The sequence below is a fragment of the Dipteris shenzhenensis genome, chromosome 24, assembly GCF_047967505.1.
Source record: "Dipteris shenzhenensis isolate YYH24624 ecotype China chromosome 24, Dip_SZ_1.0, whole genome shotgun sequence".
In the NCBI taxonomy this organism is placed as follows: Eukaryota; Viridiplantae; Streptophyta; class Polypodiopsida; order Gleicheniales; family Dipteridaceae; genus Dipteris; species Dipteris shenzhenensis.
Genome location: NC_141619.1, coordinates 5,279,828 through 5,296,126, shown reverse-complemented (window position 1 = coordinate 5,296,126; position 16,299 = coordinate 5,279,828). Strand labels below are relative to the sequence as shown.

The 16,299-nt window shown below is 44.4% G+C and overlaps 1 protein-coding gene across 11 annotated transcripts in view; it reads right to left on the bottom strand.

The window, feature by feature from the left end:
• Positions 1-1,439: 1,439 nt before the first annotated feature.
• LOC147886118 (RNA-binding (RRM/RBD/RNP motifs) family protein) overlaps positions 1,440-16,299 on the bottom strand; it is a 69,657-nt gene continuing 54,797 nt past the window's right edge. For all 11 annotated transcript variants that reach the window (XM_087395390.1, XM_087395396.1, XM_087395389.1 and 8 more), the window contains 3 exons: positions 2,983-3,190; positions 2,032-2,892; positions 1,440-1,856 (listed from right to left, as the gene is read on the bottom strand). In XM_087395390.1, the coding sequence (XP_087251516.1) occupies positions 1,778-1,856; positions 2,032-2,892; positions 2,983-3,190 (1,148 nt within the window). In that variant the 3' untranslated portion in view covers positions 1,440-1,777. The remainder of the gene's footprint in view (positions 1,857-2,031; positions 2,893-2,982; positions 3,191-16,299) is intronic.

The following is a 16,299-nucleotide window of genomic DNA, read 5'->3' as shown; positions in this document are numbered from 1 at the left end:
GCAAATAGCACGCTAAGACCCTTGTTGAGTAATGTGTGCTATGTACTATGTACTACGATGAAATAAACGGCTCAATAGGTACCCACAATTTTGAAAAGTGGCTATTAGCATTAATCGATAAGAGGGGAGCATCAAAAAAATTAACGTGAACGGAAGCTAGGCATTGAGGCATCGATTACGCTTATGGCTGTAGGAAGCTTCTAGATTCCTCTCAAATCCTCACTTGCCGCCTTGCTCTCTCCTTATATCTCCCAAGCCCGCCCGCTCTCTCTCTCCCTCTCTCTCTCTCTCTCTCTCTCCTGCCTCTCACCCGATTGGCCTCCCTTCTCTCTCTCTCTCTCTCTCTCTGTCTCTCTCTCTCTCTCTCTCTCTCTCTCTCCACACTCCCTCCATCTACACCTTGCTGCCTCTCATTCGGCCGGTTCTCAACTGCCTCAACTATGAGGATTGATGATTAATCAAGCACAAACTTAGGTTATTCAAATATACAATGCAAACGACTAATTGCCATTGAGGGAGCTAGAGAGGCGGAGTGGGGGAGAGGGAGAGGGAGAGAGAGCAGGCCAGGCACAAGGAGGGGGCCATAATTTTCTTCCAAAAAATATGATTTCTTTTCAATTGACTCGACCTCGAACGAGTGTGCGGTAAGAGAGAAATTTTAAAAGATGAGTGAGCCATTAGAAAGACCTACATTCACATCACCTACAACGTGATGTGATTAGAAAGACACTATGATAAAATAAAGAGCTCTATAGCTCATGCAAAATCTAGTACAAAACATATCATGTACTATCGGAGGTATGCTAAGAGCTGGAGCTAGAACTCAGAATCCGAATCCCGACACTGTGATGACTCGTCTATGAGCGGTGAAAATATCTCGGATCTACGTATGTCGAGCTGTCTCATGCTATGGTGGCGGAGGGGGTCGTGGTCTCCTAAATCTCCGCACCCGCTGAGCTATGTCCAAAGTGACCCCTCGTCTCAAGTGGTCTCCTCTGAGGAAAGCTGTGATAGGGGTTCTTTAGTTGGATGGTAATACAAGACAGACTTATCAAGCACGAATTGGTTTTTTATTGTGGTCGTGTCTTTGAAAGCCGTGTATCCGAGGCTTGGAAGAATACACTTCCCTCTTAGAGAATAGCTATAGGAGGCATTATGTATGTTTATTTTTGCTTTTCATTAGTGGAAGCTTTCCAGTGGTGTTTTTCCCATGACGAGATGGCTTTGGCTTTTTATACCATGAAGATAACTTTTTTACACAAAGAAGTCATAACACAAGGTCAGCCAAGTTCGTACCAGAATTTATTTGTGGAACCCTGCTCACAGCATTTTGAGGTGAATCAATACTGAATCCAAGACACATAAGACATAAAGATAACCATTTTCTTTGTAGAGTTACAACTACATTTAATAAAAAAGTGCTACTATAAATTCCTCGACATTACTTGTAACTTTATTCCTACAGACTAACAGATAAAATTGTGTCAGCTTTATACTAAATTTTAATGGATGGATAAAAACCGAGGCCAAACATTTGCAGACTTTCAATATATCCTGCATTCTTCAGTATAACTGCAATATTCATCATCTGCACAATAATCACTGCCGTGTGGCAATCTTGCCAACTGAGAATCCGCAGATACATCTAACTAAGCCCAAAGATGTAGCAGGTAACGTTTACCTGATCAAGCTTTAGCATCATCTTTGATTAAAAGAGCAAAGCTAGGGCATCACAGTGTGGGACATATTCTACAAGCTTTGATGTTTTTCTTGCAAATCATGAATCAGCAATGCTAGCACCTTTTCCATACTTTAGAAGGGCACCAGTTAAGAATTCCTTCTCTTTTTTCTTGAGCCTGTGGATAAAGCAGTAAAGCTGGAGTTAAGAGGCCAATTGGACTGTCACAATTCCACGCCATTGCAGATCGCACCAAAGCACTCCCTTAAACCATCGATACTATTGTAACTCTAAACATGTCAAGGCGGAAAGTTTTTTTTTTTTAAAGGTCAGAAGATAAAAAGGTGGCATACCTGCTTGCTGAGCCGAGGCTACTTCCTGTCATCCATGGTGATGGCCTAGATTTGACAGATTTAAAACCCTTTTCTTTTCTCTGTTGTTGCTGACTGACCTTTTTTTCTGCCTCTAATCCTGCATTCTCCAACTTTTTCAATAACCGCTTTTCTAGTTCCTCGATTCTTCTTTCATCCTCCAAACTCTGAGCTTCTAATTTCTTGGTCCCTTTTTCTTCCTCCTTTAGATGCCGAGTTTCTGGTTCTTGTTCCTTACCTTCATCCACCAGAAGGGTGCTGACAACATCGTCATCACTTGAAATATAATCACTCCCGTCACTGAGCGAATAATCGTGATCTACTGGCACATAATGCGCATGGCCCTCCTGGGAAGAACGGATGGTATTTTTGCAAGAAACTTCTTGAAATTTGTCAATACCAATTTTGAAATTGGTCAGTTCAAAATCACCCACCTTTCCTGTCTCTGCAGAGAACTTTAATGCATTGCAAACACCCGTATTCTGTGCCAATTCATTATCTAGAGCTGCATCATCATCGTCTTCAAGTTCACTCCAAATTTCATACGATAGATCTGTCTTTAACATATTGCCTTTGATACTTTCACCATCAGATGTACTACAGGGAATTGAATATGGCTCTGAACCTGCTATAGGTACCTTCCAACTGGGGATAGATGAAAAGTTCACATCCAACTCTGCACTTTTGTCTCTTACCCTCAACTTAGGCACCTTTGTCAAGCTTTTCCCATGCACGGATGACACAACCCCACTTGTTGAAGCATTGTCTGTCAAGATTTTATAGGACAGCTGCTTTTGAGTTTTTCCAAAGCGAATCAACTGACCTTGAAAGTATGAAATAAAACTGGGGAAATATCCATAATTGTTAGAAAAGATGGCCAGCACATAGATTGATTTTCAAATCCTAAAGGCGAAGCATCATACAAGTATATACCTGTTTGCAGAATCAGTATTCTCAAAAGTTAGATATGCAATTCCCTTGCAAATAGGATCACGTGTCTTCTCATTGCCAAGCTCACTGGGACCTATGTGCAAAAGCCCTGATGCTTCTCCAAATGCCACCTGCAAGTCTCGTTCAATGTTCTTCTTCTTGGGCAGATTTCCAACCCATACCTTCACACCAGTTGGGGAAGATCCTGATACTGCAAAAATTATCGTATCAGTGAAGTGAATCAGTGGAGTGATCATAAAAAATAGTGGTGAAGGCAGAAATATATTGGCACCCTAAATAGTCAACTCAACAAAACTCGTAGGATCTAAGACTAAGAGATTCAATGCTAAAATATTTATCCTGTAAAAATTGAGGATACCCTCTCTAAGGGGAGTATGAATGTTTTAACATCCAATGGGTTTTGCAAACAGACAAATAATTGCAAGCTTTGAAATGATTCAAACCAAAATTCTTCATTAATATTTGTTTATAAACTGCAAAGCATACTTTGAATGCTAGATTCAAAGCATCCAGATAAGAATTCTGATTTCAAGATTCACAACCCGGCAGTCAAGAATCAATTCTGAGAGACAATACTAAAGGGAAATGAAGAATCCCCCCCCCCCAACTCCTCCAGGTCCGTCATGCTAGCCCCATTCTTCTCACAATCTCCCACTTGCCCCTCCTCGTTCCAACCCCGTGTAACCTCACTTCTTGCAGTGTGCCTGTGTGCCTTCCGGTAGGCCTCTGTGTACTGTACGGTGTTCCCTCCCCCAGGCTCCTCGAGCCCTTGATAGGGCAGTTCACTAAACCCCTACCCTTCTATTCCACAACACCATGTGGCCTGTTGCAAGGTGGCCTGTCAGGTGCCCCATGTATGGCTGTTAACCCCCAATTTCATTTGAACCATCCCTTCCCCCTGGGGTTGGTCTTGCATCTCCCTCCCCTTCAAAGCTCCCCTTCTCTCAATCCCCTTTACTCTGGCCAAAAACTCCCGAATGACCTCTTCCGATTCTAGACCCAGCTCTAGCCCAACAAAAGATCTCTTGCTTCTTTTGATTACATGGACTCCCATTCACCGTGGCTAGAGCAACTGATAAGAGTGGTTCTTATCATGCTGCACAGGAGGAGCCCAAAATTCCATACAACATCACTTATGGTGAAGCCAGAGGTGTACACTCAAAATCCTTGTGCCAGCAAGACACACATGTTGGTAGCCTGGCCCAAAAAGGGTATTCAGGCCTTCCACTTCTAGGCAAAAGGAGGTTCACTGTATTGCTTGTATGGTGAGTAGCAACTGGACGATGCATTAGGAGATCGCTTAAGTCACTCTAATCCCCACATAATGACTTCAGAACGATGTCCACTGTTATAGCCTAACATATCTCGGTTGCACGTTGAAGCCTTGTAATGGGTGGGCAGCAAACCCATCCTGCAGCCATCCTCATGAATGTCTCGCTGGACATTGTGCACACCCTAGGTGCCCTGGATAGGAAGGTTGTAGGAGACCCTCGGAGAATTATGTGTGACTTTGCTAGGGTTGGCCTACAAGCGCCTTCTTTCCGCTCATGAATTGAGGAATCCGTTGGTTGCGTAGTCCACCACAATAACCATCAGCACCTACTCTTAATTGATGAGCTGGAACCCTGAGAATGTGAGAAATGGAGGAGGATTGAGAGCGGAGATAACGGGGTTGAAGAAAAATGAGATCTTGAATGAGAGTCCAAGGGGTGTCCTAGGCAAACCCAAACTAAGGTTCAACCCCACACACAACCCTAAAATCAACCACTAACTATATATAAGGAAAATACTGTCCTGACCTCATACATTGGCACTGGCAACGCCTTGGTGAAAAGACCAGCAACATTCTGATGTGTATGACAGTTGTGAGGCCCTAGCTCACTGCAATCTATTTTGGTTCTATGTTATGTTGTTTGTAATTTGTCATATTCTGAAAGATAAAAATGTATGGAAAGATTATTCATTTTGGGAAAAGTATGTGTGAGAGTGTTGTAGACTTTCCAACAGGCTAAAGTTTGATACTTTGACATTTGGATGGTGGAAAAAGCACTTTGGACAGGTTTTGTAGATACGAAACAAAGAGAGAGAGAGAGTGCAAGTACAAGACGAGTCGATAGAGAAGTCACATCAATCTTAGATAAAATAAAGAAACACAAGTACAAAGTACTTGTACCTAGACCTAGGACTAAGTGTCCTAGGTGTCACATAGGACTAAGTGTCCTATGTGGCCTAGAAGGCACTAACACTATAAGTGCCTACACTTATGCCTACAAGGCACATACCATGGCCTATAGGGCATCACTAGAACCACCAGAAGATGGCCTACAAACCCCCCTCCATGGGATGGGCTGAAGTACTCTGGAAACGTCTCAGAATACCTGGTAGTTTCTGGTCATGGTGGCACATGTTCATCCAAAAGGATATAGCCACCTATGAATGTACAAGGAATGTCAGATCATGTAACAAAGGGAACCAAGTGTAAAGCCTGTCGGAAGACTTCGAACTTGGGATGAGGAAGTGCCTTTGTAAACATATCTGCAATGTTGTCCTCTCTGGGAAGATAGGACAACTCTATGTCTCCTGCTGACAACCGCTCCCGAACATAATGATAGTGAACTTCAATATGCTTGGTACGCGCATGAAACACTGGGTTACGTGCAATGGCCAAAGCACTCTGGCTATCAGTGTAGACAATAGTGGAGGATGTCTGGCAAATACCAAGATCTGTAAGTAACTGTCGAAGCCAAACACACTCTACTGTAGCGGTGAAAGCTGCCCTGTACTCAGCCTCACAGCTAGACGTGGCAATTGTCAGTTGCTTCTTGCTGAGCCAAGAAATACATGAATTGCCAAGCAAAAAACAATTGCCAGTATGTGACACTTTGGTGTCGGAACATTCTGCCCAGTCACTATCCGTGTAAGCATGCATGGTAAGTGAACCCTGATCACCGTAGAAGAGGGCTAAATCCTGAGTGCCTCTGAGATATCTGAAGACTCTCTTCACTGCCTGCCAATGCTGTGAACTGGGCATGTGCATGAATCTGCTGAGCTGAGATACTGCATACTGCAAGTCAGGTCTGGTATGACATAAATAAATGAGGCATCCAACAGCCTGCTGATAAAGAGTGATATCACATGGTGGGCTCCCATCATGAGCTGAGAATTTGAAGCCAGGGTCCACTGGAGTAGAGATTGGCTTGCAATCCTCAAACTGAAAACGATCAAGGAGTTGTCCAATATACTTGGACTGAGACATCATGATACCCCCCTCAACATGAGCAAACTGAATGCCCAAATAATAATGGAGCCGTGTCTGACATGTCAAAAATCTGCTGCAAATCAGCCTTGAAGGCTGCAATTTGCTGAGTATCTGGGCCCGTGATAAGCATATCATCCACATATAAAATCAGCACTAAAAAATCAGATCCACTCCCACGGAAATAAAGAGTGGGTTCTGTGGGACTATTCTGAAAACCAAGGGATAGTAAGTGTGCATGATATTGGCATACCATGCCCTGGGTGCCTGCTTCAAACCATAAAGGGCTTTTCTAAGCCGGCATACCTTATTTTCAGAATTAACAACCTCAAAGCCAGGAGGTTGTGTGACATAAACTTCTTCCTGCAGATCCCCATGAAGAAAAGCGGTCTTGATGTCAAGTTGGTGCACTTGCCAATGATGATGGGCTGCAATGGCAATGACACATCGAATGGTAGTAATCCTGGATGTGGGAGCAAATGTCTCCTCAAAGTCAATGCCTTGTTGTTGGGCATACCCTTTTGCAACAAGACGGGCTTTGTATCGATCTATGCTGCCATCAGATTTCCTTTTTAATTTGTAGACCCACCGCGTTCCAATGGCATGCTTGCCAGGTGGGAGATCTACTAATTCCCATGTGTCATTTTTGGCAATAGATTGTAACTCAGCTTTCATTGCATCCATCCACTCTTTGCTGTCAAAAGCATCTTTATGGCACAAAGGCTCTTCATTGCAAGCTGTAGCAAGGACTGCAAACTCAAGAAAGTGACCATGCTGTCTATTCCCTGATCTTGTCCGGGCAGCAAAAGGCTGATCTTGTTTGCTGTCCCTCAATGTATCCAGAAGCCATCTGGGAACTTGCCTTTGCTGTCTATTGACAGCTCTTTCTTCAATGACTGCATCATGAGTAATGGGATCATTCTGTGCCGGAAGAGTAACCTGCAAATCAGCATGAGGTTGTGGCTGATTATTGCTTAGTGGAGGGCCTGCAGGAGGCTCATGTTGCTGCTCAAAATCCTCTTCTGTTGATGGCAGAGGTAACCAAGATTCAAAGGCATCAAACATGTCAATATCTGGCTTTGCTTTGCAGTCCACAAGAGGAGAAGCTGAATGTTCAGCAAAGATCACATCTCTACTAACAATAATCTTCCCAGTATTTGGTTGATATAACCGATACCCTCTGCTCGCTTGGCTGTAACCAATGAATATGCATTTGATTGCCTTGTCATCAAGCTTATGTCTCAGCTAAGATGGTACATGAACATATGCAAGAGACCCAAAAACTTTCATGTGTGAAAGTGAAGGCTTCCTGCCTTTCCATGCTTCATAAGGTGTGATAGTCTTTAATGCCCGTGTAGGTGATCTATTCAGCACATAGTTGGCACACATTACTGCATCAAGCCAAAATTTATTGGGCAAAGACTTGGCCTTAAGCATGCATCTGGCCATCTCCATTGTGGACCTGTTTTTTCTTTCAGAAACAGGATTCTGCTGAGGAGTGTAAGGAGTAGTGCATGAGTGAATAATGCCTCGTGAGGATGGAAATGCATCAAACTCCTTTGACATATATTCCCCCCCCGTATCTGTGTTGAGGGTGACAAGCTTGCATCCTGATTCATTCTCAACCATATTCAGCCATCTCTGAAAGCATAAGAAAACTTCAGATTTGGCCTTTAAAGGATATACCCAGCAATACCTTGTGAAATCATCAATGAGAGTCATGAAATACTTGTATCCTCCAATGGCATTTGTCCTCATTGGGCCACAGACATCACTGTGTACTAGCTGCAATTTCCTTTGTGAGAGTTTTGGACAATTCTTTTGAAAAGGAAATCGATGCATCTTACCCAAAAGACAACCCTCACATGTTTGGAAACTATGTGAGTCTGAGGTACATCATTTGCCATCTGCTGTGAATGTAGCTTTGCAAGAGCTCTATAATTGAGATGGCCCATTCTCTCATGCCAAAGATGAGCTTATGACGCTCAGTTTTCTAACATCATCATCATGTGAAGTGTGAGTACAGAGTGTGAGTACAGGACAGCCTTCACAAGTACAGTAGAATGAGTATGGGCTCAGGTGATTGATGGTAGAACTTCGTGGTGGTTTGCAACCATCTACTCCAATTCTCATTGGCAGTTAGGGTGCTATTTTAGTGGCATGAAACACATTGAGATACATTATCACAATGCCAAATAGAGATTGCATGCAGAAAGGATTAATTTGATCTACTGCCGTGTGCCCGGTTACAGAACTCGAGTTCTCACATAAGATCACAATTCGAAATTGGAAAAGAAAGAGTTTCTTTATTCCAAAAAAAAGTAATACTTCCCATAGGAAGAAAGATTTATCGCCCTACCACCCCTGTGCTCTACCTCCAGCATCTCAAAAGATTTATCGCCCTACCACCCCTGTGCTCTACCTCCAGCATCTCAATCATAATCTGAGCACAATCATAGTCACAATCTTAATCTTAGTTAGAGGTAGAAAATGAGTGTCTCAATCTCAATCTCGAACTTGAAAGGTATTCTTGGAGCCTCAGTCTGGATCTCGATCGCAATCTTGTTTTGGTGTCTTTCTCAGTTCGCCTCGAAATCCATGTGTATGAGGCTTCCTTGAAAATGTGTGTAACAAGTAAACTCTTCTTCTCCTCAAATCTATCTTTTTGAAGTGTGAACCACACTTTTCCAAAAAACAGCCCTATTTTTAGAAATAAAGCCATCATTTTGATTTAGCAAGCTTCTTTTTGTAAATTATTATTATTATTTAATTACACTAGAAAAACAGCCTTGTTCGAAGCCCTATATGTGCTGCCCATGTGGCAGACACATCACTCCCAAGTACACCTCCCCCATGCTTTCCTCATTTGGGGGCTGAAGATGGGGAGGTGAGTTTTCCAACACCCCCTCTCACCAACGCATCTTGCCCTGATCCCAACTCATTGATGAAGATGATCCATCAGCTCCCATCTCGAAGCCCCCTAGACCATTGCTGTGTCGATGCCAATTCTTGGTTTTTCAATCAGTGGCTCCTACTACTCCAGGTGCAATCCCTCCTTGCGTTAGCACCACCTCCTTCAGTCACGACCCCGCCATCAACTTGGGTAATCCAAATGCCACGTTCTTTTAGTTGTCCCTCTCATAACAAGTGAACAGCCTGGAGTCTTCCACGCACCATGCTCTCATATGTTTCAACCCAACCTTCGTCTAGCAAGGTCTGCAACCAAATAACAATTTCAAGAAATCAAACCCCAAGAATAACTACCGATTACTTGGACCATAAGCCTCATGTAATGGATCTCCCTCATCTATGCTCATTGCATAGAGCTCCATCTAGAGGTCAAGAATCCTCGCATCGTTGTTTAGCTAATACACGTCCTTCAGTGTGGTCAATGCAGCAAAGGAAGTGTCCGCCGTCTGAATGTGAGGAGGTACCGCATCCGTTATAGTGCCAATAATAATGGCCAACGCCTCCGCATCACACGTCTGCCAAGCTCTCAATAACACCCCAATGGGCTCCCTCTGATAAGGCCAATGGCCCCTTTCATTGGCAGACCTGGAAGCCCTAGTGGCCGACCTCGCAGACGACCCACATGACCCCACCCACCTACTTGTCTGCTCTATTGCTGGCCCTGCCTGGCCATGTGGCACATGTCTAACCGCCACTTGCCCAGGCCCATACGCCTACCATCCAACCTGCTCCAAAGCCTCTTAACTGCCGACCAGCCTGTTGCCCTCTCCTGCAGCCTGTCCGCCATTCAGAGCATGTTCCAGCGTGGATTTGGTCCAACCACTGCCTCACACATGTGCCTATCTGCCCTGGCCATCTCAACCTGTTTGTGGACCTGTCTCTGCTCCAGAAGCCTTCCAACAGTCCCGTACAACATGCAGTAGACACCCATGCACCTAGCAAAATTACTCCGAACTGCTCCTGAGTGGTGTCAGGCACCAAGTGACCTGTTCCAGGCCGCCAAAGCTGAGCCAGGATACCTTGAGCCTGTCCAAACTGTCTGCCTGTGTGGAGCTCCCCTCTGCCCATCAGATCTGCTCCTATTGCAAATATCTGAAACACGATTTGCAGCACTCCAATGCTGGGTCTTTGGGCTGTGCACATACCTGCTCAACTGGGATACACTGAGCTGAATATTTGGACAGGTATTGCAGGGATAAATAAGGCATTCAATTGCCTGATTGTATGTAACAGCATCGAATGATTCTCTTGCATCATGCATGCACAATTGGTGAACGAGGAGCAGACATGTGGGTTTAATTGACTTTTGATCAGATCCCCTCAGAGTACCAGAGATAAACCTAGCAAAGCTTGGAATAGTGAGGCACTCAGAGGATGCACCACATGTGATCGTATATAACGGTCTTCAGAGATGGTTGTTATCCAAAGGGCTCAATTGTTTCCCACCTGGAGGGGGAACAAGTAGAATGGACTACTTGATGGGTTCCCCAGCCTTTATTTCGCACACTGTACATGACTTTACTATCACTCCCTCCTCGATGTGAACCATTACTATATGGCATTCAGCATCTTGACCAGCCACAGGCTGGGACCCTCTTTCCCACACCGGTGTCCCCAGATACACTTTGGCATGTCCTTGATGCTGTCCATATGACCCACTTGTCTCATGAGCTACCGACCTCCCTTCGAGATGATGCAGACCTACCCATGTCTCAAACACTCTTGTATCAGTGGTTCAAGATGTCGCTATGCCAAAGTATTCCCCGCCATGATTTGATCCTCAACACACCATGCAGTTGGGAAGATACCCCAAAACCCATGGCTTGAAGATGAGTGCCGAGAGATGAGATTTCATCTCATACGTGAGAGGGCTTTGGGACACTTTACAACTCCCCAGGCTCAACGAATCTCACGCCACCTAACATGCTACAAGAGGTGCGCTTTCCTCTCGCATAGGATCGATGAGGTGATTCGATTCTTTCGAGGAGGGGACTCCACTATTGCACAGGGGTTTCTTTCTCTGAAGTGAAGCCAATCTCTATAATAGTGAAAATTTGCTCAAACTAATCAACCTTGGGAAAACCTGACACAAAATCCATTGTAATGTGTTCCCACCTTTCAGAGGGAATAGGCAAAGGCTGCAAAAGACCAGCAGTCTTACTTGTGTCAGATTTAATGCGCTAACATACGTCACATTGTTCTTTTTAGGGTCAACCCGAATTCCCTCAGCAGACACAATGTGTCCCAAATACTCTATTTATGTCTTGAAGAACTCACTCTTCTTGGTATTTAGGAACAATAGATCTTTCCTTAGGAGTTCCATCACCTTAGCAAGGTGATCTTTATGCTCTTCCTCAGTCTGGCTGAAAACTAAAATGTCGTCAGAGAAGACTATGACAAATTTTCCAGAGTAGGGTTGCAAAACCCTTCTCATCAACCTACTAAAAGTGGCTGTAGTATTAGTTAAGCCAAAAGGCATGACCAAAAACTCATAATGTCCACTGAGAGTGTGAAAAGCAGTCTTATGTTCATCTCCAGCTTTCATCTGAAGTTGATGATAACCAGATTTCAAATCCAATTTGCAAAAAACTTTAGCACCTTTAAGCATATCCAATAAATCATCCACTCTTGGAATCGGATACCGGTTCTTAATCGTAAGTTTATTCAAAGCACCGTAATCTATACACATACGATATGATCCATCCTTCTTCTTGACCAATAATACAGGTGCTCCAAATGGAGAACTGCTTGGTCGAATCAAGCCTTTTTGCAATAGATCTTCAATTTATTTTTCTACCTCCTCTATTTCTATCCTGTTCATCTTGTATAGGGCTCTACATGGAGGAGAAGCTTCTGGCTCTAAGTCTATGGCATGATCGTCTTCTCTCTCCATAGGCAATTCGAATGAGTCATCTCTTGAAAATCGATCCTCATAAGCTCTAAGGAACTCATTTCTCTCCCGATCTTCTTTTGATATATGAAGATCTCGTGAATCCCGTATATACACAAGATTACAATCTACCCCTCTTTGTACCAATCTTTTCGCTTGGGTAGGAGTAATCAATGGAATTGTATACACGTCTCGATCCCCTACGATCCTTATGTTTTCATCCTTATGTACAAAGTAACAATGATAGTAGTGTTAAAATCATATCACCATGGTTTACCTAGAATCATGTCAACGTCTTGTAAAGGAGCTACTAGAAAATCCCTTCGATCTCTATATTTTTGTATACGAAAAGGAATATTCCGTACTATGGATGTGTCTTCTTCATTGTGTCCCTAAAAGCTCCTGAGAGTGACATGTTTTTTATAGGTTCTGGTTTAAGATGGAGTAATTTTACCAATCTATCACTCACTAAGTCATAATTACATCCATCGTCTAGGAGAACCACTATTCTCTGTCCATTCACGAATCCATACAGCTTAAAAAGATCATGAGGCCCAAAGGTATAGGCTGAATGGACAGCATTCACTATTGGCTCAATAGTCACGGTAGATTTTGAGGGTGGTAAGGTAGAAGCCTCACCCTCCAGCTTGGATGTCTTGGCTTTCCCTTTTACTCAATTCGTCTTGGTAGTTTTAGCCAAGAGAATGGGACACTTATGCCATACGTACCCTGGCTTATGTTTTTTACACCCGAAACATTTTCCTTCCTTAATCAACTTCTTCTCTTCGTCTCTCATAGAAGGAAATGGCACCCATCCAAGACGTGATTGGCTATTCACATTCCTTATAAGAGCTTTACCCTTCCCTTTATTAATCTTAAACCGGTTTGGTTTCCTAAAAGTGGGTATGTTGTTGGTCTTAGATGTTGACCCACCCTCCTTATTGAAGGGTTTACGAGGATTCAATTTCCTCTCTGATATTTCAGCCAGCTTAGTGAGGTCCTTAAGCGAGGTTGGGTTAAACATTTCAACCTCGTACCTTACTTTTGGACTTAAGGCTGCTAAATACTTCTTTCTTCTATCTTCCTCACTCTTTTCGGATAACTCTAGAGAGAGTTTCCAAAACCTGGCTGTAAAATCTGCATTACTCTCATTATCAAACTGCCTAAACCTCTCCCAATGAAAGGTTAGGTTCTCTTCATGCCTCGGGGCATGAAAGTGGCTTTCGGTTGCTCCACAAACTTAGCCCATTCATGAATAGGCTCTTTTCCTATTTGTGACAAAGACCATCACATTAGAGCATCCTTTTGCAGATGCAATGTGGCAAGAGCAAGCTTCTCTTGCTCGGTCTTGCCTTGATGGGCAAAGTATAGCTCAAAATGGCGAATCCAATTGAGTATTTTGTTAGCCTCCCTTGCCCCATCATATTTGGGGAACTCGATTCTCTCTCGCGGTTGGAATTTGGATCTCTTAGAAGGGGTACTCAACTCTTCATTCCCAAAGTTTGAAGTCCTCTTAGTCCCTAATCTTGTCATAATGGACTACTCAATTATATTGCAAAGCTGAAAAATCAGCTTATCAACAAGAGTCTCCTCTCTTCCTCTTGCACTTGGATTATAATCCATGTGTGCTGGGTTTCGAGTTGAAGGCGTAAACTCATCACCTTGTTCTGGCTGGTCTCATTTCTTCTTTCATTATGAAAAGAGAACTCCCTATCAAGAGGTTCTTGAAGGAAAGACTGCTGTAAATCTATTTGTGGGTTATCATACTCGAGATGTGTGTAACTGTCACCTAATCCATCCTCTTCAGGAGGGGGTGAAGGTGTTCTTTCTCTCTCTCCTTCGGGTAATGGAGGAAAAGGAATAAGTTTATTGTTATATCTCCCTTCCCCTTCCATTCTTTCCCTTTAGTAATACAAGAGAGAAAATGACTTGCTGTAATATCAAAAAAAAGGGTTTATTTTACAGCAAAAGTCAAGTGTTGTAGAGTTGGTGATACTTATCCGACTCCCGCTTCGCTTGTGTCCAAAAACCTCTTCAAATGACCTCTTCTTCCCTCTCTTTTATGCTTTTCTTCTTGTATTTCTGCTGTAAACTGGTACACTCTGTTTGGGCTACTTATTTTGAGTGGATTGGAGCTCTACATACCGTTATAGGGGGTACTTGGTAGGTGGATCACCCCCTTAAAATCTTGTTCCGATCCGACTTTTCGTTTGGGAGAGCAGGGGGGTCCCTTTTCTTCACGGTTTAAGGATTTTAAGGGTGAATTCACACGGGAGGGGAGTCGCCCCGTTGGGACACCCCGTTCACTGTTCAAGAGCAAAAATTTCCAAGAAATCTCTTGGCTCATGCCCTTGATAATTCAGGGTTTGGAGGGAAGGAGAAGCTGTTCTGTAGCCCGAGAAAAGTAAGGGTGTGCAGAATGCACTGTTCGCAGCGTATGTGTGTTGGATGAAAGTTTCATCGTCCTATTTCGATGTTTCGCACTCCCGGGCCGTTGCTTCCTCCTTCCGTGCGACGTCTTCTTATTGATGCCCAACCCACAGTGCGACTGCGGGAGAATCACTGTTTGCCAGGCTACTCTAGCCCTGGTGTTCCACGTACAATCCGAACCCGCCCTGAGAAAGTTTCACACCAATCTTCTGAACTCTCCCATGCAACCCCTATGGAAACACCAGCATGAAGCAATGTACCAGGACATGGCGAGTAAAACCTAATTGGCAACTAGAGCCCTGCCTCCAAGGGAGAGCTTGGCCAAGCTCCAATATAGAAACTTGCACCGAACGCTCTCCAAAACCGCAGCAAACTGCTGCTTTGCCGTGTTATCCAAACCAACTTGGCACCCTAGATATCTCATTGTCTGTCCGCGTGAATCCACCTAAAGCCAAGGGCTGCCCCCCAGTCCCCGGTCTCCCAGACCTCCTCCATGCCCGTAAAGAATCCAATTGATCCGAGCTCCAAAGGCCTCACTATAAATGGCCAAATCCCCCATGCCATCTCAAGGCTCGCCATTGATCCCTCCACGGACAGAGCTATGTCGTCTGCGAACTCCGCATTCGAAAGCTCGTCCTCTTGTCAGATCAGGAGTTGCATGCCTGAAAGACTCGCAGCCTCGGAACGTAGAAAATAAGCCTTTGGCCTCCATCACAAAGAGGAAAAGGAAGGGGGCCACAGGGCAACCCTATCAAACGAAGCAGGATAGAGGAAATCCCTCTTATGTGTAGCTACCATGGTCACCTGACTAGAACTCCCTACATAGACGGCTGAAACACCCCGGATCCATCTCTCTGAAAAGCTCAATCTCCTCATTGTTCCCTCTAGGAAAGACCATTGCACCCTATCATAAGCCTTCTCGAAGTCCAAGAGAAGGATCGCAAGAGGTTGAGCCTCCTCGCGGGCCTAGTCCACTGCATCCCAGAAAGTAAAAATGTTGTCCAAGATACTGCGTTCTTGAACAAAACCAATCTGTGTATCATGTATGATATCTGGAAGGTGGGGCCTCCACCTCAAACTCAAGACCTTGGCCTCTTTCTTGTAAGTAGTGTCTAGAAGGGCAACCGGCCTCCACTGTCAAATATCTGACCTACTACCCAAGATGCCCATTCTGCCACAGGGGCTCCCTTCGGATGTTGCCAAATCGCAGCTATGGAATGTTGGATCTCCGCCTCCTAAGCAAACTATCTGAAATACTAATCCCCTTCTGGAGGAGATTCGAACAGGACTGCTTGAGGTGAAGTATGAACGGAGAATGATCAGACATCGTGGTACCCTCTAATATGTCAGTGGAACTCCCTCCGTGTAGCGCCCAGTCCCCCGCATAGAAACGGTCCAGGCGCTCTTGCAACCCGTCCTGCCTCCTCAAGCCAAAAGAAAAGTGTAAGCTGCATGGAGTCCTAGTAAACTCTGCCTCACACCAAGGGTCTGTGCCCCTGATTGCAAAAACAAACTATTCCCAGGTGCTCCTCTCTGTTATTGGCATGTCAGAGAAAGAGGTCCCCTTGTGCTTGTCCTCGGTGAACTCAAGGTTGTTGAAGTCGCCTCTAACAATCCACGAGTCGACATCTGGGAGGCACTTTGTCGGGCGTCTCCAAAAGGTCGGTCGGCGATGTCTGCATGCTGGTGCATATACATTCAAGACCCTTATCTTGAGGCCCCTCGCGCGAAGGCCCATCCACACTACCTTGCC